The sequence below is a fragment of the Furipterus horrens genome, unplaced genomic scaffold, assembly GCF_987537825.1.
Source record: "Furipterus horrens unplaced genomic scaffold, mFurHor1.1.pri manual_scaffold_2, whole genome shotgun sequence".
NCBI lineage: Eukaryota > Metazoa > Chordata > Mammalia > Chiroptera > Furipteridae > Furipterus > Furipterus horrens.
Window position 1 is genome coordinate 83363087 of NW_028327172.1, and position 27967 is coordinate 83391053.

The 27967-nt window shown below is 41.1% G+C and overlaps 1 protein-coding gene across 6 annotated transcripts in view; it reads left to right on the forward strand.

The window, feature by feature from the left end:
- The window catches only part of TTC12 (tetratricopeptide repeat domain 12), a 47546-nt gene that overhangs the window by 6945 nt on the left and 12634 nt on the right, over nucleotides 1-27967 (forward strand). For 5 of the 6 annotated variants that reach the window (XM_090265952.1, XM_090265954.1, XM_090265950.1 and 2 more), the window contains exons 3-13: nucleotides 3158-3321; nucleotides 3859-3880; nucleotides 4651-4728; nucleotides 5527-5648; nucleotides 12924-12983; nucleotides 16660-16731; nucleotides 20902-20962; nucleotides 21397-21582; nucleotides 22770-22839; nucleotides 23636-23724; nucleotides 26225-26393. In XM_090265952.1, coding sequence (XP_090122078.1) covers nucleotides 3158-3321; nucleotides 3859-3880; nucleotides 4651-4728; nucleotides 5527-5648; nucleotides 12924-12983; nucleotides 16660-16731; nucleotides 20902-20962; nucleotides 21397-21582; nucleotides 22770-22839; nucleotides 23636-23724; nucleotides 26225-26393 — 1093 coding nt within the window. The remainder of the gene's footprint in view (nucleotides 1-3157; nucleotides 3322-3858; nucleotides 3881-4650; nucleotides 4729-5526; nucleotides 5649-12923; nucleotides 12984-16659; nucleotides 16732-20901; nucleotides 20963-21396; nucleotides 21583-22769; nucleotides 22840-23635; nucleotides 23725-26224; nucleotides 26394-27967) is intronic. The other variant, XM_090265953.1, reaches the window with a different exon arrangement.

Below are 27967 nucleotides of genomic sequence, written 5' to 3' on the forward strand. Positions count from 1 at the left end.
GACAGGTAAAGGTATCTTGATATTCATAACAAACCCCTTGCATCCACACCTGAATTTATGTTAATAAGTTACTTTTGTATCCTAAGGGTGGGTCTTGTTGCCAGGGGAATCAATTCTGTGAGTGGAGAGTTGGAACTTAAGTCCCACCATGTGAGGAGGGGAGAGGGGTTGGAGCATGAGTTGATTCCTGATGGCCAATGGTTTACTCAATCATGTCTATTTAGTAACACGGCCATAAAAACCAAAAGGGCAGGGTTTGGAGAGCTTTAAGGCTGGTGAACACCTGGAGCTTAGGGAAGGGTGGAGCATTCAGGAGGCTTGGAAGCTCTGCATCCTCTTCCCAAATACCTTGCCCTATGAATCTCTTCCATCTGGCTGTTCCTGGTAATCTAGTAAATGTTTTTCTGAGTTCTGTAAGCAGCTCTAGCAAATTAATCAAATTGGAGGAGGTGGTGTGGGAACCAGCAATCTATAGCTATTTGGTTAAAAGCACAGGTGACAACCTGGGCTTTTGACTGGCACTGAAGTGTGGGGGTTGGGGGGCATGGGCAGTCCTGTAACCAGGCAGCATGGGGTCCGTCTGTTTGTCACCATGTATAACAGATTTGTGGGGAAGGAAACAGGTTTTTATTAACAGGGTTCCTAATTTGAGGGGGCTGGGAGCATTCTTGCCCTGACCTGACCTGAGCCAACCTCTCTCACAAAGCACAGGAAACCGGTCACCTCCAGGGAGATTGAAGTCCAAATCCATGTCCAGAAGTTCGCAATTATTGCTTATTTGTAGCCCAGGGTTGTTACTAAATGGGTCTCTGTCTCTCCAGCTTCAAGGCTCGCTCTCTCTCTGGTGCGAGAGTTAGCATCATATTGCAGCAGCTCTCTTTCTCAGGGTCTGGGTGCTCTCCCACATCACTCCAGATGGCTGTACAGTGGAAGCTCCATCCCCAGGGAACTTCCCAGCACATGCCTACATGTGCTGCTCTCAGGGTGAGAGAGTAGAAGCAGTCCAGGACCCATGTGCCATGCTGCACTGGGCCGTAGCATCCCAAAGGCTGGAGCACGGAGAGGCACACATCCCAGGGAGGGCCTCTACCTCCGGGAGCTGGCTACCGACCGTGCAGGGCCTAAACCCCAAGCAGTGTCTGGTGTTCCTGCCCATGCAGGGCAAAGGAAGAGAGAGGCTTCTGTCTGCCTTCTGATTAAAAGTCCTCTTCCAGAATCTCATGTGCTCCATAAGCCAGTGAGAGTGTTACAGAACCCCACGGGGTGTTCAGTTATGAGGGGCCTGATTGCCTGCCACCAGAAGCATAACTCTCAACACCAGAGTTTGGTGAAAAGAAAAAGGATTGTTTATTTAAAGATTATGCGGATTTAAATCTGTGGAGTTTCCAGCTTCCTTGCAAAGAAAGCATGAATCTCTCCTCTACCTCTCTGCAATACTGCGTGATTCTCTTTCTCTCCCTTTCTCTTTGTAAACCGCCTAATTCTCCTCTCCCAGCAGCGTGGAACTCTCTTCTTTTCTTCCTCCTCAAATGTCTGCTGCCCTCTCCTTAAATCCCTAACTGTGGCCTGTGAGGCCGTAGGCGTGGCAACTGGTTCTGACCATTCACAGAACTTTCCACAGGCCTTGCTTATTAACTGCTCATTATTCCTCTGAGCTGTGGAAGAACCAAAGCCATTTACATAATTAAGACCCTAGGTACCAGCCAGAGATATGCAAAGGCATCCTGAAAGCTGTTTCCCTTCCCCCATCCTCCAAGCCACAGGCTCTGGGGTTTTCTGGGGGGCCCCACTCTGTAACAAGAGTGTCTAGCTTTCCAACCAATGAGGGCCAGTGTTGGCCATGTTTGCCTTTGCATAAGGAGGCAAAGTCTCTAGTCAGGTGTGCTCTGCCTGGCTGCTGGACTCCCTCCTCCAGTGCCCCCTCCCACCCTTCACAGGGAGGGCGAGGGCGAGCCATTTTTAATCTTCAATTCTGCCTTGGGCTTTTCTCCCCTGCCCCCTGCCTTCTTCTGTGATTTGGCCTAACCCCTCTATTACAGTCCTGTATGACTGAGTCCTTAATCTGTGGAATCTGCTTCTGTCTCCAGGTGGGTAGTGTCAGAACTGAGTTAAATTGTAGGATATCCAGCTGGTGTGGGCAAAACACACACATAGAAATTGCTGTTAGAATTCTACAAGGATAACACAGGATTGCTGGGAGTCATTGACAGTCCAGTTGAGTTAGGACCACTTCCCCTAGGCATCCATCTGTCTTTATCAGTACCCAGCATCCCTAATAAAGGTCTAGAGAAGTGGAGAGTTGAGTTTATTTAGAGTTAAGAGTTTTGTCTGGCAGGTGGCGTGGGAGCCAAGTGATATACCATGGGATCTATGCTGGGTGGGCAGAAAAGTGAAGAGAGATGAGGGTAGGATTAAGGGCTGTTGTTTTGTAATCTCAGAGTTGCTTTTATTTACCTGTTGTCTCCTACACAAGATTGTAAATTCTTTAAAAATAAGAACCTTTTTTATTCATCATTGTTTTCTATAGCATCCTGCATACTTCTTAACTCATAATAAGTTCTCTATAAATTGTTGTTGAATTAAATAAATGGCTTAAAATTCTATTCCTTGAAGGCCATGGCTAAATTCTCCACAGCTTTTTCCAGGCAAAACAAATCCTGTTCTTAATTTTTTTCTCTCAGTTCTATAACTCTAATTTTTGTTTTCTATTCAGAACCTTCTTTAAGAAATGGGGAGATACTGGTTAAAGAGTATGAAATCCCAGTTATAAGATAAATATGTTCTGGGGATTTAATGTACATCATAGTGACTACAGTTAACAATACTGTAATATAGAGTTGAAAGTTACTAAAAGAGTAGATCTCAAATGTTCTCAACACACACACGCACGCACACACACACGCACATGCACACACACAATAATTATATGAGGAGATGGATGTATTAACTAACCTTATTATGGGAATCATTTCACAATATGTATCAAATCATTATATTGTATTCCTCAAACTTAAACAATGTTATATGTCAATTATATCTCTATAAAACTGGAAAAATGGAAGTTTTTTCCTATGCATGCTCTACACCGTTCTTTCTGGTGAACAATCTTTCCTATTGAAGACTGTGTTTGAATGATCATGTCTGATTTGTTCTCTAGCCAGTTTAATCCAGGAGATGAATTCTGATGACCCAGTTGTACAAGAGAAAGCTATTCTCAAGACAGAAAAGAGACTACTGTTCACAGAAGAAGACCAAGAGGAGGATGGATGCAGGACCACCTTGAACAAGACCATGATCAGTCCTCCACAAGTTCCTACGAAGGTTTCCTTTTTCTATTATGAGCTTATATAGATACAGTGAGGGGGTCTGCACTGAAGCAGAGGAAGTAGTAGTTTAATCTCAAAACTGTCTAGTGAGGCTGAAATAGTTTTGATAATTTTAGAGTAAGTAGATTTATTTTCCACAAGGAAGTATAAACTCTGATTTATTTTCTTGCTCCTCTGGGTCATCTTTAAACAACTCTTTGGGGTTTGTTTTAATGAAAATTTGACCTCCCCACCCACTAAGTTTGTGACTATTTAAGCTGCACGGTTAGGGTATATTCTACTAGCTCATATTTCCAACTCATAGAGCCACAGTTGGGGTTCCTTGATCGGCTCACCCTTGTTTCTGCAGACTTAGCCCCATGACAACTGTGTCCATAAGCAGGTCCCCTGAATTTGGGGCCCTTCGGTAGTGATGGTTAAAGGAAATGATTCTACTCCCCACATGTAATTGATGACTTCTCGGTTTGTATACTTATAAATCAGAATTGTTGTTGACATTTGTTTCTTTGTTTTTATAACCTGTGCCCTGCAGAATGCAGATGAAATAAACTCAGGTAAGGACACCCACCATCTCTCTTGCCAACGTGCATTATTTTTTAGGATTAGTGTTTGTATGTTTATTTATTTTAATTTATTTATTTTAGAGAGAGAGAGAGAGAGACATTGATTTGTTCCACTTACTCCTGCATTCATTGGTTGCTTCTTGTATGTGCCCTGATTTAGGATCAAACCCAGAGCCTTGGTGTATCAGGATGACTCTCCAACCAACTGAGCTACCTGGCCCAGGCAGAATCAGTGTTTCTCAACTGTAGCCCAGACCCTCAGATTATAGTTTATGGGTTTATAAAGCCCATGAACAAAAACCTACTGATGACCCAATTCTGTTACTGGTGGTCAGAGGGTACAGCTCTCAGAAGCTTTTCTCTCTTTTCTCCTTGTCAATCTTTTGTGTAAACTGAATTCAGTTCTTCTGTATTTTCCAGTTTACTCTTAGCTGCTCAAGGAATCCAGATAGTTTCTGTGTTGCTCAGTTCAGAAGTTCATTATGCTAAGTGGAACAAAAAAGTCAGTCTTCAGGGAAAAACTCTTTTTAAAAGTAAAATTCAAATTTAAAGCATAGACATAGCCATCATGTATAATAATATATTACACAGATTACTATGTCAAATTAAGAACATGTCATTTTAGTCTTGTGTGTGTGCCTGCATGTGTATGCATGAGAAATGTGACTCTAAAGCTTTAAAGTAGCTTTTTTCTGAATATGCGATAACTGATTATATTATGGGATTTGTCTTTTTAATATTTAAAATTACTCTGCTGCCAGAGGCCTTCTTGGCATCTGTGGAGAAGGATGCAAAGGAACGTGCCAAAAGAAGAAAGGAAAACAGAGTCTTAGCAGATGGTAATTGTCAGTCTTCACTTTTGAATAGCTGGGATGATCTGTGCTAGAACAAGCACACGAGTCTTTCTGCTGATGTTTGAGGACATCAGTATTCCCATGGGTGGGTTCATGGTGGGTGTAGGCCAGGCATAAACCTCCTCTCCCTGATGCAATGGACAGGGAGCAGAACAGAGCTGTCAGTCAACCTCTACAGTCCAGCCTCTTTCTAAATCACGTGCATAGACTTAGCAGGTCAGATTGAGTAGTGCCAAGGAATGTAGGGAGGGATGGGAGTGAGGTACCTCTAGTTAGACTGAGGCACAGGTGAAGAAGTGAAACAAGAAAACAAAGATATAAGAAGGGAAAGGAGAAATGAAAAGAAAGACAAGTTGTGTTTGTGGCAGGGGACGTACATGACAGAGAACGCTTTCAGTATTGATTTTATACCACCCAGGGGGCGTGTGAGCTGCAGGTCTGAATGATACCATACTTGCTAGAAATTTAGTTGTTTGACCCTTTTTATGAAACATTGACTGTTTAAACTTGGTCTCTGTGGCAAGCTTGGAGTGGTTCTCATCTTTGAGGCAGAAACATTTACTTTTTTCTGAGAAGCAGCTTAGAAGACTTGGGGTGAATTTGGAGAAAAATATCTTAAAAGTAACCAATCTTGAAATATCTGCAGAGAGAAATAAGTGACAGGTCCCCTTTGGGTTGATGCAAGCTATGACCTTCAAAGTAGAGTTGGAAAATCAGGGGCATTTTTAAAAGAATTTTCCAGTGTGTGGGGAGAGCTCACCTGTATGACTTTTATTCTCATAGCCCTGAAAGAAAAGGGGAATGAAGCATTTGTCAGAGGTGATTATGAGATGGCCGTCCTCTGCTATAGCGAGGGTTTGGAGAAGCTGAAGGACATGAAAGTGCTGTACACCAACCGAGCCCAGGTCAGTGAGCCAAGAATGTGTCCACAGGGTTTTCTCAGGGAACAGAGCCACTGAATTTGTGAAACCAGAAAAAGAGGCGACTAGATGGTACCAGTGGTGTGACAATGACTGGCTCTGGTTGGCGTGTGGGGGAAGCTGATTGGTATGGAGCATTTGCCAATTTCCATGGTGAAAATACTCTCCCCATCATCCAATTTCAAGCTACGAACTTGAAATCATTGAAGGAGGACTTGGGAAGAGCTACACATACTCAGTTCCCTCCTTAGGATAAGTCAGCTCCAGAGCATCGCTGACGATAAGCAGGCACTTTTCCATGTGTATAAAGGAGAAAACTAGTAGAATGAAATGACCACTGGATTTCTCCAGCCTCCTTTTTCATTGTAGTCTAAACTCCTGAGGGCTACTCTCCTGTTAATTTCTTACTCATTGTCTCAATCCCTCTTGGATTAAGATTCTGTGACTGGGGTAGGCTGGATAGCTGATAGGCCTAGAACCAACTATGAGTTTCTAAAATCCCTGATGCCTCCATTTTATATCACAGGTGAGCTCAGTTTCCTGAAATGCCAGGTAGAAACTATCACCCAGATGTTTATTATCTACTACCTAATGAAGGGACAAGGTTGATAGTTCTCAGTCGAAACAAAAATGTCACCTATGACCTTATCTTCAAAATGTGCTTGAGTTTGTGTGTGGTAGAACTCTGTTGCTCAGGCCTGGAAAGCTGACAGATGCACGGACATGATCATCCAATTGTCATCATGTGTCAGCAGGAGCCATGTGAGAGGACTTGATGCCGTGTCATTCACAAGAGGAAGAGCCCTCATCAGCCCCAATTTCTGTAACTCAAGGTTAAGAATGTCCTGCTGTGGTATGTTGAGGCCTTAGGAGGCCAAAAAGTTTGGAAAGTGACTGCGATTTAATGATCGATAAATCCATGCACAGTATAACCTCATTAGTTCAGCAGTTGAAGTCAGACTAGAGTTGAGATATCACTTACCTCATCCCATTTGTGGAGAAACGTTGTTATAAAGAAGCAGTTGGTAAATGAAAACAGCCAAAGGTTGATCTAGCAGCGTACATTTTGTCACCCTAACAAGATCATAAACTTTTTGAGGGCAAGAACTGGCATATACTTTTCCCCTAATGTTTTTTTATAGCAGATGTCAATAAATCCTTGTTGAGTTACATAACACTAGAGGCATAATAAGTCCACTTAAGGGAATTGAGTTTCTGTTGACACTTTAAAAGAAACACTTAAATGCAAACAATTAATATAATAATTATAGTTCCTTTTTATTTATTACTAAATTTGGATTCTGAAACATCTACCTACTGATTCTTGTTCAGTCTTGTTACTCTGAAGTTATCCGAAAGCAGTAAAATTGAATAGCTTTTAAAATGTTATATAATTCAGACATGTCTTATTTGGGTGGTCTGTACTCTGATTTATCTAAATTAGATAGCTAAATTATCTAAATTGTTACATTTTTACAGTACTCAAGTTTAAACAGCACTTTAATTAGTTCTGGAGAATCACATTAAGAATGATTGTAGATAAAAATACATGAAAGCAATGAAAGCTTTGGGGAAGAAATTCCTCCTAGCTTCCCCTGAGAAAGCTTATTTGGAGACAAATGCAAAAGGTGCTGCCTGGTATTACAAATCATTTAAATCATTGATTCATTTTAAAATGCCTTCCCTGTTTGCATGCAGTGTTAGAAAACACTTAATAGGGACCCTGTGAGTAGATTGTTTCTTTTTGCTAGAGAGAAAAACCTAACCTTTCATAACTTTGTTTTTCTCCTGGAGCTAATGTTATGATCAATAGATTGCTGGTGTAATTTAGATATCATCATCGTCATCATCATCATCATCATCATCGGCAGCCGTCCGTCTCGAGAGACGATGGTGTAGCTTCTTAAGAGTCTATCTGCACCGCCGAGAATGGCTGTGCAGTCCGACTCGGGAGTGACACGGTATCTGTCTCCTCCCGTGTTGAATCGACATCTTGCGATGACGCTGGAGTGTCCTCTCCAGTGAAGCTGAAGCTACAGAGCCTGGGCAGGGTGATATGGAGGGTCTGCTGTTGCCCATGCAGCAGACCCCACCCCTCTCTTCGCAGCTGAAGGATCCAAGGGAAAGATGGAGTCAATACAGCTTGGCTTCAGGTGCGCCGCAGGAGTTGCCGGTGTTGACTACAACGTCAAATCGCCTTAGGGACTCCGGCTCCGGATTTTCTGTCGGGGTTTACTCCCTTAGCCTTTCCCCTGAAGAGGTATGCCGCAAGGCAGCGGAGGTTTTTTGGAGTCAGAGTTTTCCTTCTCTGATGTGCCCTGACTGGAAGATCGAACCAGCGACACCTAGCTCACAGGCCGACGCTCAATCCACGGAGCCAAACCAGCCAGGGTAAAATAAATACATACATACATACAATTGTAAAAAAAAAAACATAGTGCTATCTTCAAAAAAAAGAAAAAAGGAAAAGAGGCAGCAGCTTTTATGGCGGAGGTGCCACACACATCCTAGGCTCAGTTGGAAGTTGCTCTGTCCAGCAGAGGCTTCGTGACCATGGCGGAAGAAACTTTTTACCCAGGACACTTTGGAAAAAAGTAGTTCTTAAAATGTGGGAAAGCAAGAGAATGGGGAAGTTATAGAGTGTTGAGTTCAGGCTTTAAAAAAGAACAAAAGGAGGACTTCTGGCCAAGATGGAGTCCTAGATATATACATTGTGTTTCCCTCCACAACTGAGAAGCAATACAACAATCTCAAAACTAGAGACACCCAGGAGTTCCAGAAAATCGAGCTGCATAGAAGTTCAACAAACAAAGATATAAAGAAGAAACACTCATCTAGACAGGTAGGAGGGGCAGAGAAGACATGGTGTGGCAGTAGCAGTGGCAGTGACAGGCCAGTGGAAAGTGCAGTCACATGTCTTAAAAAGTAGAAAGGGTCACGAGCAGAGCGCTTCCAGCACCAGACCAGACCACGCAGCTCATGGTTCCAGTGCTGGGGGCAATAAAGCCTCATTGCTTCTGACTGTGAAAACTAGTGGGCGTTGGGGTGGAGGAAGAAACTGCCAGTCTCTCAGCAGAGTTCGCTTGTTTAAAGGGCTCCCACAGTCTTAGAATATCCGCAGACCCACCCACTCTGGGAACAATGGACAGGGCAGCAGCTAGAGGGGCACCAGCCCCATACAGGAAGTGGGAGAAGTGCCAGAAAAAGGGGTGAGTGCTAAGCAGGTGGCATTGTTTCCTCTCAGGTCCCTCCCCCACATACAGCACCACAACGTGGTGAAATGGGTCACCCTGTACCGACCAATACCCAAGGCTCCGTCCCTTACAACATAACAGGTGTGACAGCCCTACCTAAGACACAGAGGCAAACAAACACAGGATCCTGTCAAGATGAGGAGACAGAGAAGTATTGCCCAAAATGGGGAACAGATCAAGGTTCCAGTGGGAGAATTAAGCGAAGAGGAGATAGCCAACCTAACAGACACAGAGTTCAAAACACTGGTGATAAAGATGTTCACAGACTTGACAGATATGCTTAAGTATGGCAAATGCATAGGGGAAGAAGTGAAGGCTATGCTAAGTGAAACAAAGGAAAATCCACACAAAGCCAATGGTCAAGGGAAGGAAACCAGGGTTCAAATCAATGATATGAAACATAAGGAAGAAAAATACAGTCAACCAGTACAGAATGAGGAAACAAGAATTGAAAAATGAGAAGAGGCTTCAGAACTTCTGGGACAACTTTTTAAATGTGCCAATATCTGAATCATAGGGGTGCCAGAAGGAGAAGAGGAAGAGCAAGAAATTGAAAGCTTACATGAAAAAATAATGAAAGAAAACTTCCCAAATTTGGTGAAGGAAATAGACATAAAAGTCCAGGAAGTGCAGAGAGTCCCAAACAAGCTAGACTCAAAAAGGACCACACCAAGACACATCATAATTAAAATGCCAAAGGTGAAAGATAAAGAAAGAATCTAAAAAGCATCAAGAGAAAAGCAGAGAGTTACCTACAAAAGGGTGCCTATAAGACTATCAGCTGATTTCTCAAAAGAAACTTTGCAGGCAAGAAGGGACTGGCAAGAAGTATTCAATGTGATTAAAAGCAAGGAACTACAACCAAGACTACTCTATCCAGCAAAGCTGTCATTTAGAATGGAAGGGCAAATGAAGTGCTTCCCAGACAAGATAAAGCTAAAGGAGTTCATCATTACCAAACCCTTATTATATGAAATGTTAAATGGACTTATTTAAGAAAAAGAAGATTCAAACTATGAACATTAAAATGTCAACAAACTCACAACTATCAACAACTAGATCTAAAAATTAAAAACAAAATCCAACTAGGCAAACCAGAATAGGAACAGAATCATAGATATGGGGATAATTTGGAGGGTTATCAACTGGGAGGGGGAAGGGGGAGAAATGGGGAAATGGTGCAGGGATTAAGAAACATAATTGGTTGGTATGAAATAGACAGGGGGAAGTTAAGAATAATATAGGAAAGGGTGAAGCCAAAGAACTTATATGCATGACCCATGGACATGAACTAAGGGGGGTGGGGATTGCTGGAGGGAAGGTGGGTACTGGGAAGAGGGGAACAAAGGGAAAAGAAATTGTGACAATAAAATATACTTTAAAGAAAAATGTGTTAGGACCAAATATGAATGACCCATGGACATGGACACCTAAATAGGGATTGACTGTGGCGGGGGAGAGGTGGGTGGAGCAAGGGAGAGTGAAGGGGGGAAATCGGACAACTGTAATAGAAAAACAACAAAAAAATAAATTTTAAAAAAAGTGAAAAAAATAAAATATTTTAGAAAATAAATAAGAACAAAAGGAACAAAGAAAAGAAGAAGTAAAGGATAGTAGAGAAATTGTTTAAGCCCATTTAGACCTTTTCAGAGTCTGTATGTATCCTGAATAGCAATGTCATGAAATCATGGCTACAGATGTCTAGAAGGATTCTAGCTTACTTTTCACATCCTGTGAATTTCAAAGGCAACCCCAAACCCTGGAGGAAAGGATAGTGCTTTATAGAACAGAAAGCCTGGAGTCATCAACTTCTATTAGTACGGAATCCAAGTTAATGAAAGCACTACATAGCAGCCTCTCTTCTAGGGATGCAAGGAGGTGCACTGCGGGAATTCATTAGCTGGCTGTCGCTTGCTCTCTCCTCACTTTGGTTTGAATGCTGGCATTCCCTATGAGTTATAACACTGACCCCATAATTGGCTTGACCATGTAAATATCTCATCAGATTTATTGATAAGAATATGACAGTTCCCAGGTTCAGTCTTGATTATGGGGAAACCTACATGGAGTATTGGCTCTACTAGTGGTGACTGATAGGACTCTGGAAAATCACTTATTCTCCTGGTGGCTGGTTTTCCTTTCTTATAATGGGGTGATCATTGCTGCTAAGGAACTTTCCAAAAAGAAGAGCACTTAAAGTCTACTTAGTGAAACTTGATAAGAATTTATAGACTACCTGTTGTGTCTAGTAATTAATACGGAGGACACAATAGCCATTGTGCTTGCTGTTAAACAGCCTCTCATCTGTTTACATGCTACTAAATCTTTGAAACTATAAGTGAACTAAATTTGGTTTAGTTTGAGTGGATCACAGAATTCAGAGTCAATTCTTGATTTTCCAGATTTTCCCCAATTCTAGGGGATCCCAAGAAAGTACCAAGGGCTCGTAGTGATGGTCTATTAAATGTCAGCTCATTTCCTGTGTCTCTTTCTTCCTGCTGTGCTCATGAGGAAAGAGGAACTTTATCATTTTTTGGTAACATCTTTATTGAAATATAATTGCCATACAATTCACCCATTTAAAGTTTAGAATTCAGTGATTTTTAGTGTATTCAAAGAGTTGTGCAACCATCACCACAATCAAGTTTAGAACATTTTCATTATTCCAAAAAGAAACCCTTTAAGCAGCTCACCCCCAACCCCACTTCTAGCCCTAGGCAACTACTGATTTACAGTGAGTCCAGTTTCTGCAACTTTAAGCAACATGACATATAATGAAACCAATTTACCGTAGAGTAATTGATATAAATAAGTTCCTGTGGCAACTCACCTATATAATAACAAAATGACACTGAACAAAACTATGTTATTCGAGGACTTGCTGTACCTTCTATCCCTATACATCTGCTAATTTGGGGCATTTTTATATAAGTGAAATCACATAGTATTTTACCTATCGTGTTTGGCTTCTTAAGTTTAGCATATTCTTTTCAAGGTCCATCAATGTTGTAATATGTATCAGTACTTCATTCCTTTTTATTTCTGAATAATATACTATTGTATGAAAAGACCATATTTTATATATTCATAAGTTGATGGGATTTGGATTGTTTCTGCTTTTTGACTATTGTGAATAATGCTATTATGAACATCTGTGTACAGGCTTTTTTTGTGAACATATGTTTACAGTCCTCTTGGATATATACTCAGGAGGAGCATTGCTAGATCATATGGTAACCGTACATTTAATCTTTTGAGGCACTGCTAGATTGTCTTCCAGAGTGGTTGCATCATCTTACATTCCTACCAGCTGTGTATGAGTGCTCCAGTTTTCTTACATTCTCACCAACGCTTGTTATTATCTTTTTATTTCCTTTATCATTTGGTTTCCTCCTGGGATATTCACATGGGTGTAGACTCTAGAAGCTAGCTCTTCCTTTGTAGATGTGGTTAGTATGCTGTGTATTATCTTTTACCCCTCCAGATCCTTCTCTGCCCTCCTCTGTGCCCTGAGGAATGAACTCTGTGAACCAGCCCCTTAACTTCCCTCCTTTGTAGCTTCCATTTGAGTTCAGCCCATGAGGTCAGAAGGAAGGAGGACAATGACATAGGGGTATTTATTCTCCCAGCTTTGGCTGTAATAAAGGCCTCAGCATCTATTAGGCAGCACTTTTCATAAAGCTGCCCTCTCCTGTTCTGTTCATTGCTCCTCCTTCTGCCCCTGCAGTTCTAGCAATGGTGATGCCTGTTCACTGTTGCTAGCCCTGGTGTTCTGGAACATTCCTGCTGGTGTCCCTAAGCCCTGCCCTCCCATTGTAAATAGTCCCTTTATTAAACTTTCCTTGTTATCTGAGCATGAGTATGCTCTCTGTGTCCAGCTGGGACCCTGACTGATACCAGAAGGGACAAGTTACTTCTCATCACCATTGGACTGCTCTTTCTGTGTGAGCTGAAGACTGCTTGCTACAGAGTTGTATGTAAATATCAACTATTTGTGTCATTACAGGCTTTTATGAAACTTGGGGACTACCAGAAGGCAGTAGTGGATTGTGACTGGGCTCTGAAGGTAAGAAGATATTTCCTTTTCCATGTGATCAAGTTGGGCTTGCTTGGGCCAGATCCTTCAGTCATGGTGGGAAAGGGTGTAGGCGCTGCAGGCAGAGCCTCGGTCTCTTCATCTATAAAATGGATACAGTAGAATTGTTTTGAGGCTTATGATAATATACGTAAAATACCTACTTCTTAGTCCTCCAGAGAAGCTGCTGTTAATACTGGTTTTTCAAGGTTTATGTTGCAACAGCTTATCCTTTGCTATCGTGTTATTAGATGCTTTGCTTCACGTGATAGTGGTAATGCCTCCTTTTCTTTCTAGAGCCAATGGGGCCTGTTTCTGCAAGGTCATTCTGCCCATCAGTTTGTACTTTTACCATCCAGCTCTAATGATTTGGAAATGTATTATAGCATCCTCTATTTGTAGAGGATTACTCAGAAGAAAGAATTCCTATTGGTCAGCTGGGATACTAGTCAGGCCTCTGGCAGATAGCATAATATTGTGCTTGGTATTTGCTCTGAAATTTATCAAAATAGACAATTAAAGGTGGGGACAAATAAGAACTTTTGGTGGAAATATTAGAAGAGTTTTTTTAAAAAGAAATGTCATGATTACTTCTTAGGGACATTATTTCAGATGACTAAATATTTAAATAGCCCTTAATCCATGTTCCCTATGTTAGTGACATAGGGGGCTTTAACTGAAAAAACAAACAAAAAACAGTGCTTCTCATACTTCCTCGCCAGAGTGCTGTTAACAGCATGAGCATGAGCCCCTGGAGGGTCTAGGAGCAGAGAGCATGAAATTTCTTTTTAGATATGTGTTTTATCTTAAAAATCCTTGTGAATTTTACATTGCACTCCATAAAATTTATCTGTTTGTCTTAATATATTCATTTTATATGTTAATATATTATTTAAAATAATATAATAAAGCAAAATTGAAGTGCCAGGAGAGCATAGCAGATTCGTCCTGTGACTTGTTTCCCCCATATGGCACACCTACCCCAGCTGAATGAGTGAATGGCCCAAGACAAGAGCACATTTTGACAGCAACATATTGGCCATACCTACTTCCTTATTTTTTTATTGAGAGGATATGCCAGGGAAACAGGAGTGAATTGGAAGTTCACCTTTGCTAATAATGGTTTATAAAACACTAGGATCCTCCGAAGCTGCCCTCTGGCATGCTTGCATTCTTATCCCTTAGAACATATGGTGGCAAATCTTGTTCCATCGTATCATAGCAGGCTCTAAGTTACAGGAACTGCCCAAGCTGATGACAGCGGGGTCTTCACAGCTCCAGCATAGATCCACTAACCTGTTTTGTCACTTTATTGGGTTTCTTTTTCTACCATCATTCTGTAAGAGAAGAGAAAGACAATGACATTTTCCTCAGTTATCCTGACAATAACTGCAGAGACCACTGTTTGCTGCTTGCTGGCCACAAGCTATCTCATTTGAGCCTCACATCATTCGGTTCTATTATGTTCAGTACACTGTTATCCTTATTTTTCTGACATGGAAACCTAGCCTATGAGGTTAAGTAGCCTGTGCAGGATCACACAGCTAATGTTGGTCTAACAGTAATCTGGTTCTCTGAGCCGTCTACTAAAACAGCCTCTTCACTGAAACCTTAAGCCCGACAGTCCCTGGCCAGGGATCTCATTCCCTTCTGTGGAAGAAACGAAATCACTTCTTGGGGCTTCTAGCAGTATCTTTTCTGACCTGAAAAGGACCACAGAGGAAGTCACACCATCGTGCTGATTCAGGATAGCACACTGGTCTGTTCCCAAATGGTAATGGAAGCACAATGTAATTAACAGTGAAACCCAGGCGAAGCAGGCCCAGCAGAGCTGACATTAAAAAACGCTGACACTCAACAGCCAACCTTGTTAAATGCCCAGCGAGGCTCCCAGTTGAAGATGTTTGGGTAAACACTTGGAAGGATGGAAAAAAATATATAAGGAGTTCTAAAAACTTAACAGTGGTTGGCTCTACATCAGTTTGAATTAAAAAGTTTCACTCTGTTTAAAAGTAATATATCAATAGTGAATGTCAGTGGCACTCCATTATTAATAGTATTAGTACTTTCATGCCAGTTTAATATTGTTGACACTTCTAAATTGGCAGAGACAATTCACCACTCCATTATCATTCAAGATCCAGCTCTGATCCCTCCTCTTTGCATGCCCTTTGTTAGGCTATATTTCTTCAGAATGCACTTCCTTCTACTGAACTGCTATAGCACTTTTCTGAAGGAAATTTTGTGTAATTTTTAAGTCTTTGGGACCTAGAATCAAATGGCCAGATTTTAAATCCCAGCTCTTCCACTTAGCATCTATGTGACCTTGAACCTCTCCAACCCTTAATTTCCTCATCTGTAAAATGGAGATAAAAACTGTGCTTCACAGAGTTGTTATAAGGTTTGTATGAAGTAATTTATATGAACAAGATGGGAAGGACTAAACACTTAATGCACTATCTCCATTATTACTGCCATTCACTTGGCAACAAATCAGGAAATGATATTTATGAAAATTCATGCATCTATAAAGAGTTCTCCAATAACAATTATTGTTACCTCTTCTATTGTTATTAAACTTTTTACATTTTCACTTTTGTTCTGAAATGGATTACTATCATAACTGCAGCAACAGCCACTGATATCATATTACCAGCACTGCACTAATGTTTTATAAGGGTTTCTTCCTCACAGCAACCTGAGAAGGAGATAAACACTGTAATTATCTTCACTTTCCACATGGAGAAAATGAGCATCAGAAAAGTCAGGTGGCCTAGCCAGCATCGCACTTCTGATGAGAATCACACCAGGGGTTTGCCCAGGACTCTTTAGACTCCTAAGCTTCACTCCTAACCTCTTTAAATTTAAACCTCTGAAGGGCGTCTGACCCAGCACAATGCCTTGATAAAATTACTTAATTGGATGTTTTAAATTATGGTTTGTGTTTTTGTGCCTGTTGTTCCCTCTGGAGTTATAACAGTTAGGAGCAGGCAGGTGCAGAGCGCCTGTGCACATGTTTTAGTCTCAGCCTTAAGTGTCAATCCTGCTTTTGAAGGGGACATCCCTCCTGACCTTAAATGATAAGAGTATAAGCTTCCAGTACATGTGTTGTGGTTTATTTCAGGGGAGGAACTTCCCAGGCCTACTGAGATGTAATAGTAACCTTTGCTATTTACCCAAAATAAATTGTACTCTCTTTTAATAAAGCAGTGGTTCTCAAACTTGGCTGTATATTTACATCACCTGGAGAGTTCAGAAAAATACTGATGCCTGGGCCCTACCCCAAAGTACAATTTAATTCATGTGGGGTTCAGCCTGGCTGTCAGAATTTTTGTAAACATACCAAGTAATTCTTATATCCCATCAATGTCAAGAGATCTTCTAAGCAAAGGGTTTCTGGTTTCCTGACTGTCATTAAATGGAAATGAAAAATGACAAGTATCACAAGTATCATTAATCAGTTTGATAGAGAGCTTTCTTGTGTATCCAGGCTCCTTGCAGACATCAATTAGTTTGCTCACAGATGCATGAAAAAGTTTTAGTTGTCAACTCTAGAAGCTATTCTGAGAACAAGGCTCATCCTTAACTCTATTAGCTAGGCCATTAGGGAAGTGCCGATGACTCCAAATCTTCTGTAGTGTCTGATTAGTCATTCTCTTTTATGCAGTGTGATGAAAAATGCACAAAAGCGTATTTCCACATGGGAAAAGCCCACCTGGGTATGAAGAACTACAGTGTGGTAAGTTCTTAAAGGAATGTAAGTGGCATGTTTGATCACAGATCAGTGCTTCAGATTGTCTCTCCTCCAAGTTGATAAGCTATTAATTCACCTTTTAGTATGTTCCAGGGTAAATATTTAGATCTTACAGTTGGGAAAGATGTTGAGGGTCATCCAGTACAGCCCCACCTGCTGTAGAAACCCCTCTGCAATGTCCTTACCAGTGTTCCGTGAGCCCTGGGGAAAGCATTTCTTAAGAGAAAAGATAAAGCAAAAAGATGGGAACAAAATTTACTTGTAATCGCATCACCCAAAAGTAATCATGCAGGTATGTATTCACACCAAGGTATTATATATTGTTAACAGCAGCTTTTTCGACATATAATTCACATACCAGATAATTCGTCTATGGAAAATCTACAATTCACTGGTTTTTAGTATATTCACAGACTTGTGAAACCATCACTGCAATCCATTTTAGAATATTTTTGCCACTTCCCCCCAAAACCCTATACCCATTAGCAGTCACTCTCCATCCCTCCACCCCAACCTCAACCCTAGACAACCACTAATATGCTGCTGTTTCTATATACTTGCCTACTCTAGACTTCTCATCTAAAAGGAATTATTCAATATGTGGTCTTTTGTGACTGGCCGCATAATGTTCCAAGATTCACCCATGTTGTGGTATCAGTACTTCATTCCATTTATTGCTGAATAATGTTCCATTGTATGGAGAACCACATTACATTTATTCATCAGTTGATGAGCACTTCCATTGTTTCCACTTTGGGCTATTATGAACATCCATGTACTAGTTTTTGTGTGGAATCGAGAAGATTATAAACCATACCTAGGAGTAGAACTGCTGAGTCATATGATAACTCTTATGTTTAGTCTTTGGAGGAACTGCCTGAGTGTTTTCCAAAGTGATTGCACCATTCTTACATTCCCACCAGCAGTGTATGGTTCCAATTTCTCCACATCCTGGAGAAATAACAATACTTGTTATTATCTGTCTTTCTGATTATAGCCACCCTAATGGGTATGAAGTGGTATCTCATTGTTTTGATTTGTATTTCCCTAATTGCTATTAATGTTGAACATTTTTTCATGTGCTTATTGGCCATTTGCATATCTTTTTAGGAGAACTGTCTCTTCAGATCCTTTGCCATATTGATATTATGGATTCAAGTTCCTTTTTGGATAAATGATTTGCAAATACTTCTACCACTCTTTACGTTGTCTTTTCCTTTTCTTGATGATGTCATTTGTAGTAGTACAAAATGTTTAATTTTGATGAAGTCTAAATTACCTATATTTTTCTTTGGTTTCTTATGATTTTGGTGTTGTTGCTAACCTAAGACTTACTTCTATGTTTTCTTCTAAAAGTTTTACGGCTTTAGCTCTTAAATTTAAATTCTAATCCACTTTTAGATAATCTTCGTATATGGTATAAGAAAGGGATCCAGCTTCACACTTTTATATGTGAATGTCCAGCCATCCCATCACCTTTTCTTCAAAAGACTATTCTGTCTCCCATTGAATGATTTTGGCACTCTTGTCAAAAATCAATTGGTCATAAATACACGAGTTTATTTCTGGACCCTCAATTTTGTTCTATTGATCTGTATGACTATTCTTATGCCTATACCACATTGTATAGAGCTTTATAGTAAATATTAAATTGGTAAACAGTCTTCTAACTTTGTTCTTCCTTTTCAAGATTGTTCTAGTTATACTGTGTTTCTTGGTTACCATACAAATTTCAGGATCAGCTTGTCAATTTCCATGAAGAAGCCAGATGGAATTTTGACAGAGATTGCACTGAACCTGTAGATCAGTTTGGGGAATATTGCCATCTTAACAATATTAAGTCTTTCAATACACGAACATGGAATATCTTTCAATTTACATGATATTAGATTTTTAAAAAGAAATTACCTTTGTCCTGGATGGGTAGCTCAGTTGGCTAGAGCATCGTCCCAATATGCCAAGGTTGCAAGTTTGATCCCTGGTCAGGACAGATACCAGAATCAGCCAATGAACGCATAAATAAATGGAACAACAAATTCATGTTCTCTCTCTCCCCCTTCCTCTCTCTCTCTCTGTCTTTCTCTCTTTCCCTCCCCTCTTCCTCTCTCAATAATCAATAAATTTTAAAATCTTTTTAAAGAAATTGACTCCTATTATACATTTTTTTAAAATTATTTTCTCTGTTGTATTTTTTAATTCTAAAATCAATACATTCTTATTGTAATAAAGTCAATAATAGAGAAGTAAAAAACGTTAATCTTCCCCTCTCTATGAAATTCTATTCACTCATTTATTCATTCAGTTATTTCACTCAACAAATACGTATTGTAAGCTTTCTATATTCCAGGCACTACCCTGGTCAAAAAGAATACAGTAATGAACAAAAAAAAATTCTTGATTTAATTGAACTCATATTCTTGGGGTAGGGGTGGCTAGGTGATGGAAACCAAATTAAATAGATGTGTAGTATGTTGGGTGGTGATAGTGTTATTGAAAAACTAAAGCAGGAAGCAGTAAAGGTATAGAGTGGTCAGGGAGAACCTTTTTAAAGGAAAGGAGATAGTGAAGTAAAGAAGATATGTGGGTGTATAATGGCAGAGTGGTCCAGGTAAAGAGAGAGCTAGACTGGAGCAAGCAAGGAGGAGAGTGATAAGAGAGCTGGTCAGGAAGGCGATGGAGTATGTGGGGGACTGAACCCCTAGGACCTTACAGGCTTTGGGAGGACCTTGGATTTTTCTTTGAGTGAGCTGAGAGCCATTAGAAGGTTTTGAATAAAGGAGTGAAATGATCTGAGTCATATTTTAATGGTTCACTCTGCTATATTGAGAATATATTTTTGCATGGTATAAAAGGACAGAGATGTAGTTATAAGACTATTGCAATAAATTATCCAAGTGAGGTGATGATGGTTTGGACCAGCTTGGCGATGATGAGGGTGATGAGAAGTGATAAGATTCTGGATATATATCAACAGTGAAGTCAATGAAAATTGCTAGTAGATTAGATCTAGGGGTAAAAAGAAGTTTGATACAAGGTCACTGTCTTAGTCCTTTTGGGCTGCTATACCATATACCAGGTGGCTTAAACCATAGACATAGATTTCACACAGTTCTGGAGTGAGGGAAGTCCAAGAGCAAGACACTGCAGATTCGGTGTCAGGTAAGGACCCGCTTCCTGGTTCATAAACAGCCAGAAGGGTGAGAGAGCTCTCTGGGGTCCCTTTAAATAGGGGCACTAATATCGTTCACGAGAGCTCCATCCTCATGACCTAATCACCTCCCAAAGGCCCCACCTTCTACTTACATCACCTTGGGGTTCAGGTTTTAACATGAATTTTGAGGGGACACAAGCATTTAGTCCATAGCAGTTACCATCTTTGATTTGGATCTTCTATCCTGTGACACTGTTCTCTGATTAATGCAATGTTTTTCTTCAGTTTATTTCTTAATTCTAATCTTCTAGACAAGCCTTATGCAATAGCTCAGAACTATCTTTTTTTCCTGGCTTTTTCTCTTAGTTCCTGGTTGTGTTATACTCTGGGCAGTTCTTGTTATCCCTGAGGGAAGCACTGCCCTAAACCCAGCATCATGTGCCATGAACTAAACTCTTTCTGTTTCCAGAAACTTACTAACAATTTCCTCAGTGAGAGCCCTTACTCTCAAGTTTTCTAGCTGACTCTTACATGCCCAGCTTTCTTTACAACCCTGTATCTTTAAGTAGGCACTCCTCGTTTCCTGTTCCCAAGTATCTGTCAACAATGTCTCAAGCTTTATTTATTTCTTTACTCCCTGTGGGCACCTCCGACAGATAGCCTCCTGTTCTCCCTCAGTGCAAATATCATATCTAGATTTTGTATTTACCTTATGATTATTCCTATCCCAGCCAGACATGATCCCCAAGGATTTAGGACTGGATATTTTCCATCAAAGGCTATATAACAACACTATTTTTAAAAATAAGTCTTGAAATAATACCTGTTGCCTCACAGAACCAGAGAAGCCTAAACAAACTGTCAAGTGCATGTTGTGTTCCTATGCCTCCTATGCTGGGAGGAAATGTTGAAGAAGCCAAGCCCTCTGATATCCAGTGTCTTTCTGATAATCACCTTTGCCCCCTAACCACTTATCAAGGTTTTTTGTTTTTTGTTTTTCCTAGTCTAGAGAGTGTTTTCAGAAGATCTTAGAAATAAACCCCCAGCTACAGACACAGGTGAAAGGTGAGAATGTTCCATGTCCTTCACTTGAATTCCACTTTCCCTTTGTGCTTTGGCCTTAGGCTCCCCTCCGTACCTTCTCTGTACCTGGCCACAAAGCCACACCATACCTGCAAGCCAGTCCTCTATGTTAAACAAGCTGCCCTGTGACTCTTTCCTCTGTCCTCCAACTCAGATTTTTGCCTGCCTTCTTTCTGCACCGTCCTTTTTTGGAGCCTTCTAGACAGGGATTAATGTTGTCCTTGCATCCCCAAGATGTTTTAAGGGTCTGGACACAGACTGTACACTATTTCTAAAATTTTCCTTGCTGAAGATGAGTTTGAATTATTATAATGCATTATGCCTCTCAATGTTCCAGCCTCAAAAAGGTTACTCCTTGTGTGGTAAAGTTGATGTTAGGGTTTTGTTGTGTTTTGTTTTCCTCCTTGTTTTGCCAGGTTACTTGAATCAAGTAGATCTTCAGGAGAAAACAGACCTTCAAGAGAAGGAAGCCCATAAATTGCTGGACTCAGGAAAAAAAGCCATAATGACCAAGAATCTCTTGGAGACTCTTTCCAAGCCTGATCAGAACCCCTTGTTCTATGCAGAAGGCATTGAAATTCTGACTGAAATGATGAAGGACTGTAAGCCAGAGGCGTGTGTGAGCTCATGCATGTTATCAGTGTAAAGGGAGAGAGTGTAGAGGTCTGCCCTCATGACAAAGACTGCCTTCCTTCCACAAACATTGATTGGAAACCTACTATAATGTAGTAGGTAAAGGGGGTGCATAAGAAAAATACGCCCACTCCAGCAACATCCTCTCCTCAGGGCATGCATGCACTCAACATATATGCAATAAACACTACACATGTACAATATAACACAAAACACATAGCATGCATTCATTCCATGTATACTTACATCATATCTCACATCATACCTACTTATTTCACATATACCACATACTCACATCATATCTACTTATTTCACATATACCACACACACACACACACATCATGTATGTACACATAACACATATCATATACTACACATATTCACTTCTCACATATGCTCAACATATCTTAAACATACCTGCATGCCCTTTGCATACCCCACACATACTCCATGTATACCCCAAACACCTTGTACTACCCCTATAAATCTCCCCCAAGCATAGAGAAGTATAAGATGAAATTTTTATAGGATAAACTGTAAGGTTCACCCCAGTTATACTTAATGGTTGCTTAGGAAGTGTAAATTGTTTCAGAACAAACATCAGCTCCTTCTGCTAATGAGAGCCATACTGTTCTCCGTTACCAGTTCTTGTAAATATTGATACCATAGCTTAAACCATTTTTGTGACTCAGTGACAGGCTGTTCTTTGTACAAATAGATGGAGTCTCTGACTTCCCTTTAGTGTATAATGGAGGGTGTGCATGTAGTCCCTTCAGTGGTTTCTTGGAAATTATAGGCTTCTCTCTACAGCTTGGAAACAACTTCAAAATAAATATTTAAGAACAGATGGATATGCCAGCTCTTCCTGGAGGTTGAGAAGCTCCTGGAGATTATAAAATGATGAGTTGTCAGATAACTCGCAAGGCCACCAGTCTCAGCTCTCTTTCTCAGAATAGGATGTCCCTTTCCCTAGGGCACTGGGTGGTGGATGACAGCTGCAGGTTTCAGAATGTAAAGGTATTTGTGTCTGCCCAAACTATAATTTGGTGACTTTGATATTTCATATCAGCTGGTCGTTATCAACTGGCTCTGTTACAGCTAGACATCAGCTGGACAGTTCAGGAGCCTGACATGGTTTTCTCTGAATTTGTTTCAGGCACAGAACAAACTTTATTCAGAATGCATAATGGATTCAGTATCATCAGTGGGAATGAGGTCATAAGAAGGTAGGAATGTTTGTAAGGACAGCCAGCATCAAAGTAAGGAAAGATGACCGTTTATCATGAAATCAGACACTGATCACACAGGCAGAGACTTCACTGGATAATACCACCTTCAGTCAACTCAGAGATGCTATGTAAACACCCCTTGAGCCTCAGGTAGTTTGAATTACATATGCCACAATTAACTGCAGTGAGAAAAAGTCAGCGAAACTTCCCAGGGTTTCTCCAAGCACTTCCAAGTCAGAGAAATGGTCATTTTTGCTGGTTTCCCACCGGTTGCAAGATTGCTGTTTGTTCTCCCCTTTTGAAATTTGCTGATCATTCCAAGAAATGAGATCAGTTGGATCTTGGCTGATCCCATTTAAAATTTCACCTGAAAAAGACCCATATGATAGGAGGTTGTTGGTTGAATTTATTTTATTTTGTATTTCACTTATTCTAGCGTAGTTCCTGAGGCTCAGGACACTGCTGTGGGTTTGAGTCGCCAGCACATGTTTGCACCATGAACCCTAAATGGGGTGCTGGCCCACCGCTCGCTGGTCCTGGTGCGGCCATTGCCCATGGCCCCTGGCTCCCACCCACCCAGCGTGCAGCCTGGACTTGCTCAGCCTGCATCCTTGTCCTGCAGCTCTCAGTTCAGTGCTTAGCAGGCCTTTGGTCCTGGTGACCTGCAGCTCTGGCTGATAAAATTACTTTCTCAACCCCACATCTTAGGACTCTGTTGTCGAAATAAAACCAATTGAAAAGAAGATCAAGACTGATTTCCAGTTTTAATATTGTTCTCCCTTCTCCATTCTAGGTGCTTTTCCACAGCAGGAAGAGGTGCAGTGGAAGAGACCATGTGCGTGTCCGTTCTCAGGCTCTGGCAAGCAGTGTGCAGCAGGAACGGTAAGCCTGGATCATCACAGTTAACCATCGTCAGTGCCCTTTAATGTGGGACCTCCACGGCAGACATAGTTGTTTCCCCAGAGGCCGGGCCCTGAAGAATTGATATCTAGACCTTCCCTCAGAAAAAGCATATGGATCAGAAACAAGGCCTGCACTACAGATAATGTCTCTGGTGCCCTTATAGCCACCCTTACCATGGCCATGGTCACTGTCAGTATAGTGAGTGGTCTCATCACCTGGGCGTTTGCCCTGCTCTCTGCAGACTCATCACATCTGCTCATATGTTGGCAGTGGGGTGGCAGAGTTTTTCCTTTCCTGTCTTCCTAAAAATATTCTTTATTATTTTATTATTATTAATTTTTTTTCTGACTGCAGTATCCATTTCAGAATCATGAGCTTTACAGTCATCTCTGACAGCATCTTGTGACACTGATTAGTGTGTATTAGAAGAGTAAAATGTTATAGGGATTTTATTTACCTTGTTAACTCTTAGCTTTTTACCTATTAGCATCTTTTGGGGTTTACTAAGTTTTTGTTGTTGTTTTTATCTTCACCTGAGGACATGCCCACTGATTCCACAGAAAAGGGAAGGGAGGGAGAGAAAGAAGAAGGGAAACATCAATGCGAGAAACATCAATCAGTTGCCTCTCATATGCGCCCTGACCGGGACCAAACCCTCAACCCAGGCATGTGCCCAGACCTGAAATCAAACCCTTAACCCTTCGGTTCACAGGACAGTGCTACAACCAACTGAGCCACAGTGTCCAGGGCAGGGGTTTACTAAGTTTGTATAGAATTTGATCACTTTTGTGACCTCAGTGTAAATAATTGAACTGTTTCCCTTATTTTTTTAAAAATATGTATTTTATGGGAAAATATCTGACATTGGACACAAAACACTGAAAATGAGAATAATAATAGCTATGTCTCCTTTTCACGGGGCTGTGAAGAGCCAGTGATAAAGCTTGTGAATGTAGTTTATAAACTAGAAAATGCTAAATATGAAATAATATAATTTTTTTCTTGATTTAGTAGAGTGGTGGAATCATCCTGAGTTCTACAAAAGTAGAGAATCAGAGGCTTATTCCCTGAAGGGAATTATGCTCAGGCTAATATTACTATCTAGGTGCCCCGTTACTCTATAGGATGCTGAACTGCCACAGGGTAGTGGTTTTACAAATCCTCCCACAGAAGAGGGAGGGAGGCAGGGCTTGGGGTGATGTGGATGGGATGTACTGTCCTTCTGTACAGTCCCGGCTTCCTCAGCCAGTATCCTACTTTACTTTCTGTGAACTTTGGGGCCACATTTTTCTTTAACATCTGAAAATGCATTGTCAGACACAGCCTGTGACGTAAATGCTGTCTCAGATCAATGACTCTTGGTACATCAAATTCAATAACCACAAGGGATTGCTTAAAAGTAAGGACATGGAAACATGTCTGTGATATATTGTCGAGGGGGAGAGAGAAGACAGTACAGTGCAGTATGTATCATGTTTTTTTCAGCAACATATTCTTTTTTTTTTTTTTTATTGTTTATGCTGTTACAGTTGTCCCTGCTTTTTCTCCCTTTGCCCATTTCTACCCAGTCCCACCCTCTCCCCTTCCTCAGTCAGTCCCCATACTGTTGTCCATGTCCATGGGGCATGCATAAATGTTCTGTGGTTAATCCTTTTACCATCTTTTATCCAGTGCCCCACCCCTTTTGTCCAGCAATGTCATATTTTTAACTTTACTCATACGAGGGTTGAATAATAGCTCCTGTCGGGATGAGCTTACCTGGAGGGGATATAAGAGATAGGGACTTTTATTTTCAGCTTTATTCTCCCTCTGTTATTTCAGTTGTTTATAATGAACTACTTTCCAGTATAAGAAAATATATGTAAACTGTGTTTTATAGCTTATCCTCACACTCCAGCTGTGCCCCTCCCTGCCCTCAAACAATTCACACACCTGGACCCAGGTAACGAGGGATATCCAGTGCTGCTCCCCAGGAAACAGCTTATAGTCTAGGAGGGGGCATGCTTTAGTAACAAATGTTCTCTGTGTGACAGTCTAGTTTTCCAGAAAGAACTCAAATTATTGCTCTGGCCATTGTAGGAAAGTTGATGGTCTAAAGGTATTCCACAATTCAGCCTATTTATTTCCCTTTCCTCACATTTCCAGATACACATACCATGGAGCCTTTGACAAAAATTATAATAGCTAATGTAGGCATGCCAGTCCCTGCTTTAAGGCTGTAAGTACCATTCTAGTAACTCATTTAATCCTTGTGACAGCTCTGTTAGGTAGGTCATCTTCCTCATTTCACTGATAAGGAAACAGAAACACACAGTAGTAATAGATAGTTAAGATCATCTCCCTGGTCATTTCAGAAGTTTGGTTCTAGAGAGTCTGTGCTCTTACACTCCATTATCCCATCTCTCAAATGAGTAAAGAATTGGGTTGGTTTAATTGCTGTCATGATGTGCACAAGGTGAACAATCCCTGTGTTTCGCAGAGGAAAACCAGCGCCTGCTTGTGACATGCCCTGACTCAGGCAGCCTGCTGCCCTCCTCCTTGGCCTCGGGGGTCCTGACCATCCAGCAGCAGAGCCTGGCCCTGCTGCTGCAGCTCGCCCAGACGGAGAACGGCCGGGGCCTGATCATCAGCCACCTCGACCTGACCCGGTAGGGCTCTACTGGTGGGATCTTCCCTGCAGCATCTCAGAGCATCACCTATCAAGTGAGACTGGCCTGTCTCCCTTCTCACATCTCTGGCATAGGAGGTGGCATCAGATTTGATTAAGTATCAATAACAGACAGAGCCTTCAAAAGGAACACACCCTCATGAGGACCTGCAGGACAGACTCCTGTCTGAACCTAGTGCTGGTGACAGTTTCACTTGTCCTGTCCATGTTTCTATCTCCCAGTTACTGTGGATGGTGTAAACACCAGCACTCCCCAAACCAGATGGGAACCCATCTTCAAAACAGGTCACCTAATTCTGCCCTTTTCATCTCAGTCTGGGCTCAACTCTGTTTCTGTCCTTACTTTCTTATTCATACCTGTTTGAGGTAGTACTGTCTGATTTTGCATATCCTTAAACCCTTTCTGGAGCACTGTAGAATATAAATAAATACCACACATCTCACATACTGTCACATGTAGAGCTTCCCAAGGCTTAAGGCAATAGGAATAGAATGTGCCTCCCCTCTAGTAAACTTTTTTTTTTAAATTACTGAACCAATGATTCTGCCCAGTGCTCTTCAGCCTAAAGATTATTAGTTTGAACGTGTGAAATTGCCATTTTTATATCAAAAAAGGTACATGTTGGCAATTTCATGTAGTTTATTCAACCTAATAGAAACAATAGCAATAATTATAGCTTGCTTTGTAAGTGCTTCATACATAATTTAAAAAATGGAATTTGGCTTCTGATTTTTTTCATTATTGTCTCATTTTATCTCTTCTCAGCCTGGTATATAGGCAAAATAAGTGCTATTACTCCATTTCCCACAGGGGCAGGAGAAACTGCAGCAGGCAGCCAAGGGAGCCTCACCTGCTGTCTCCAGGCCCTGAAGCCCAGCCCCCAGTCTCTTTCCCAGTAAGACAAGCAGCCAAGTCTGAGACCCTGTCAGTGAGACCTCCAGCACCTGACCCATGTACATGGGGAGGTCCAGTGTGTGCTAAGGACAAAGGGCTTGTTAAGCCTTGGCTGTGGCTGTTCCCCAGCTCATGGCCCAGTCACAACCCAGTGGCTTATACAGAAGGAAGGCTGTGGTAACCCCTGGAGCTCAGCCCACGCAGGCAGATGGATCATTGGCAGAGTTAATCCTCAAAAGCACATTTCATGTTCAGATGTCTGCAGTCATTTCCTCAATACCTTCATCATATGTTTTTTATTGGTTTTGATCTCTGAGACCTTCATGTTTTTTATTGGTTTTGGTCTCTGAGTAAGTATAGCTATAGTTATCATAAGCTTTCCCCTCTAAGCTGTCTTTGAATTTCTTTTTACATTTACATTTTTGCATTGTCTTGGGAAGTGGCTTTGTGATCATCCCGTGGAGTCCTGCCGACTCTCTTTAGACAAAAAAAAAAAAAAAAAAAAAAACCAACAAAACAAAACGAAAAGCAGCTACTGTCATGCCTGACACATGGTGTGGACTCAATAATAACTTTTATACTCATTTGATCTCCTCAGGGTCCTCAACTGACATGAAAGTGCGTTTATTGGTTACACTAGATTATTCTCTGATGTGCGG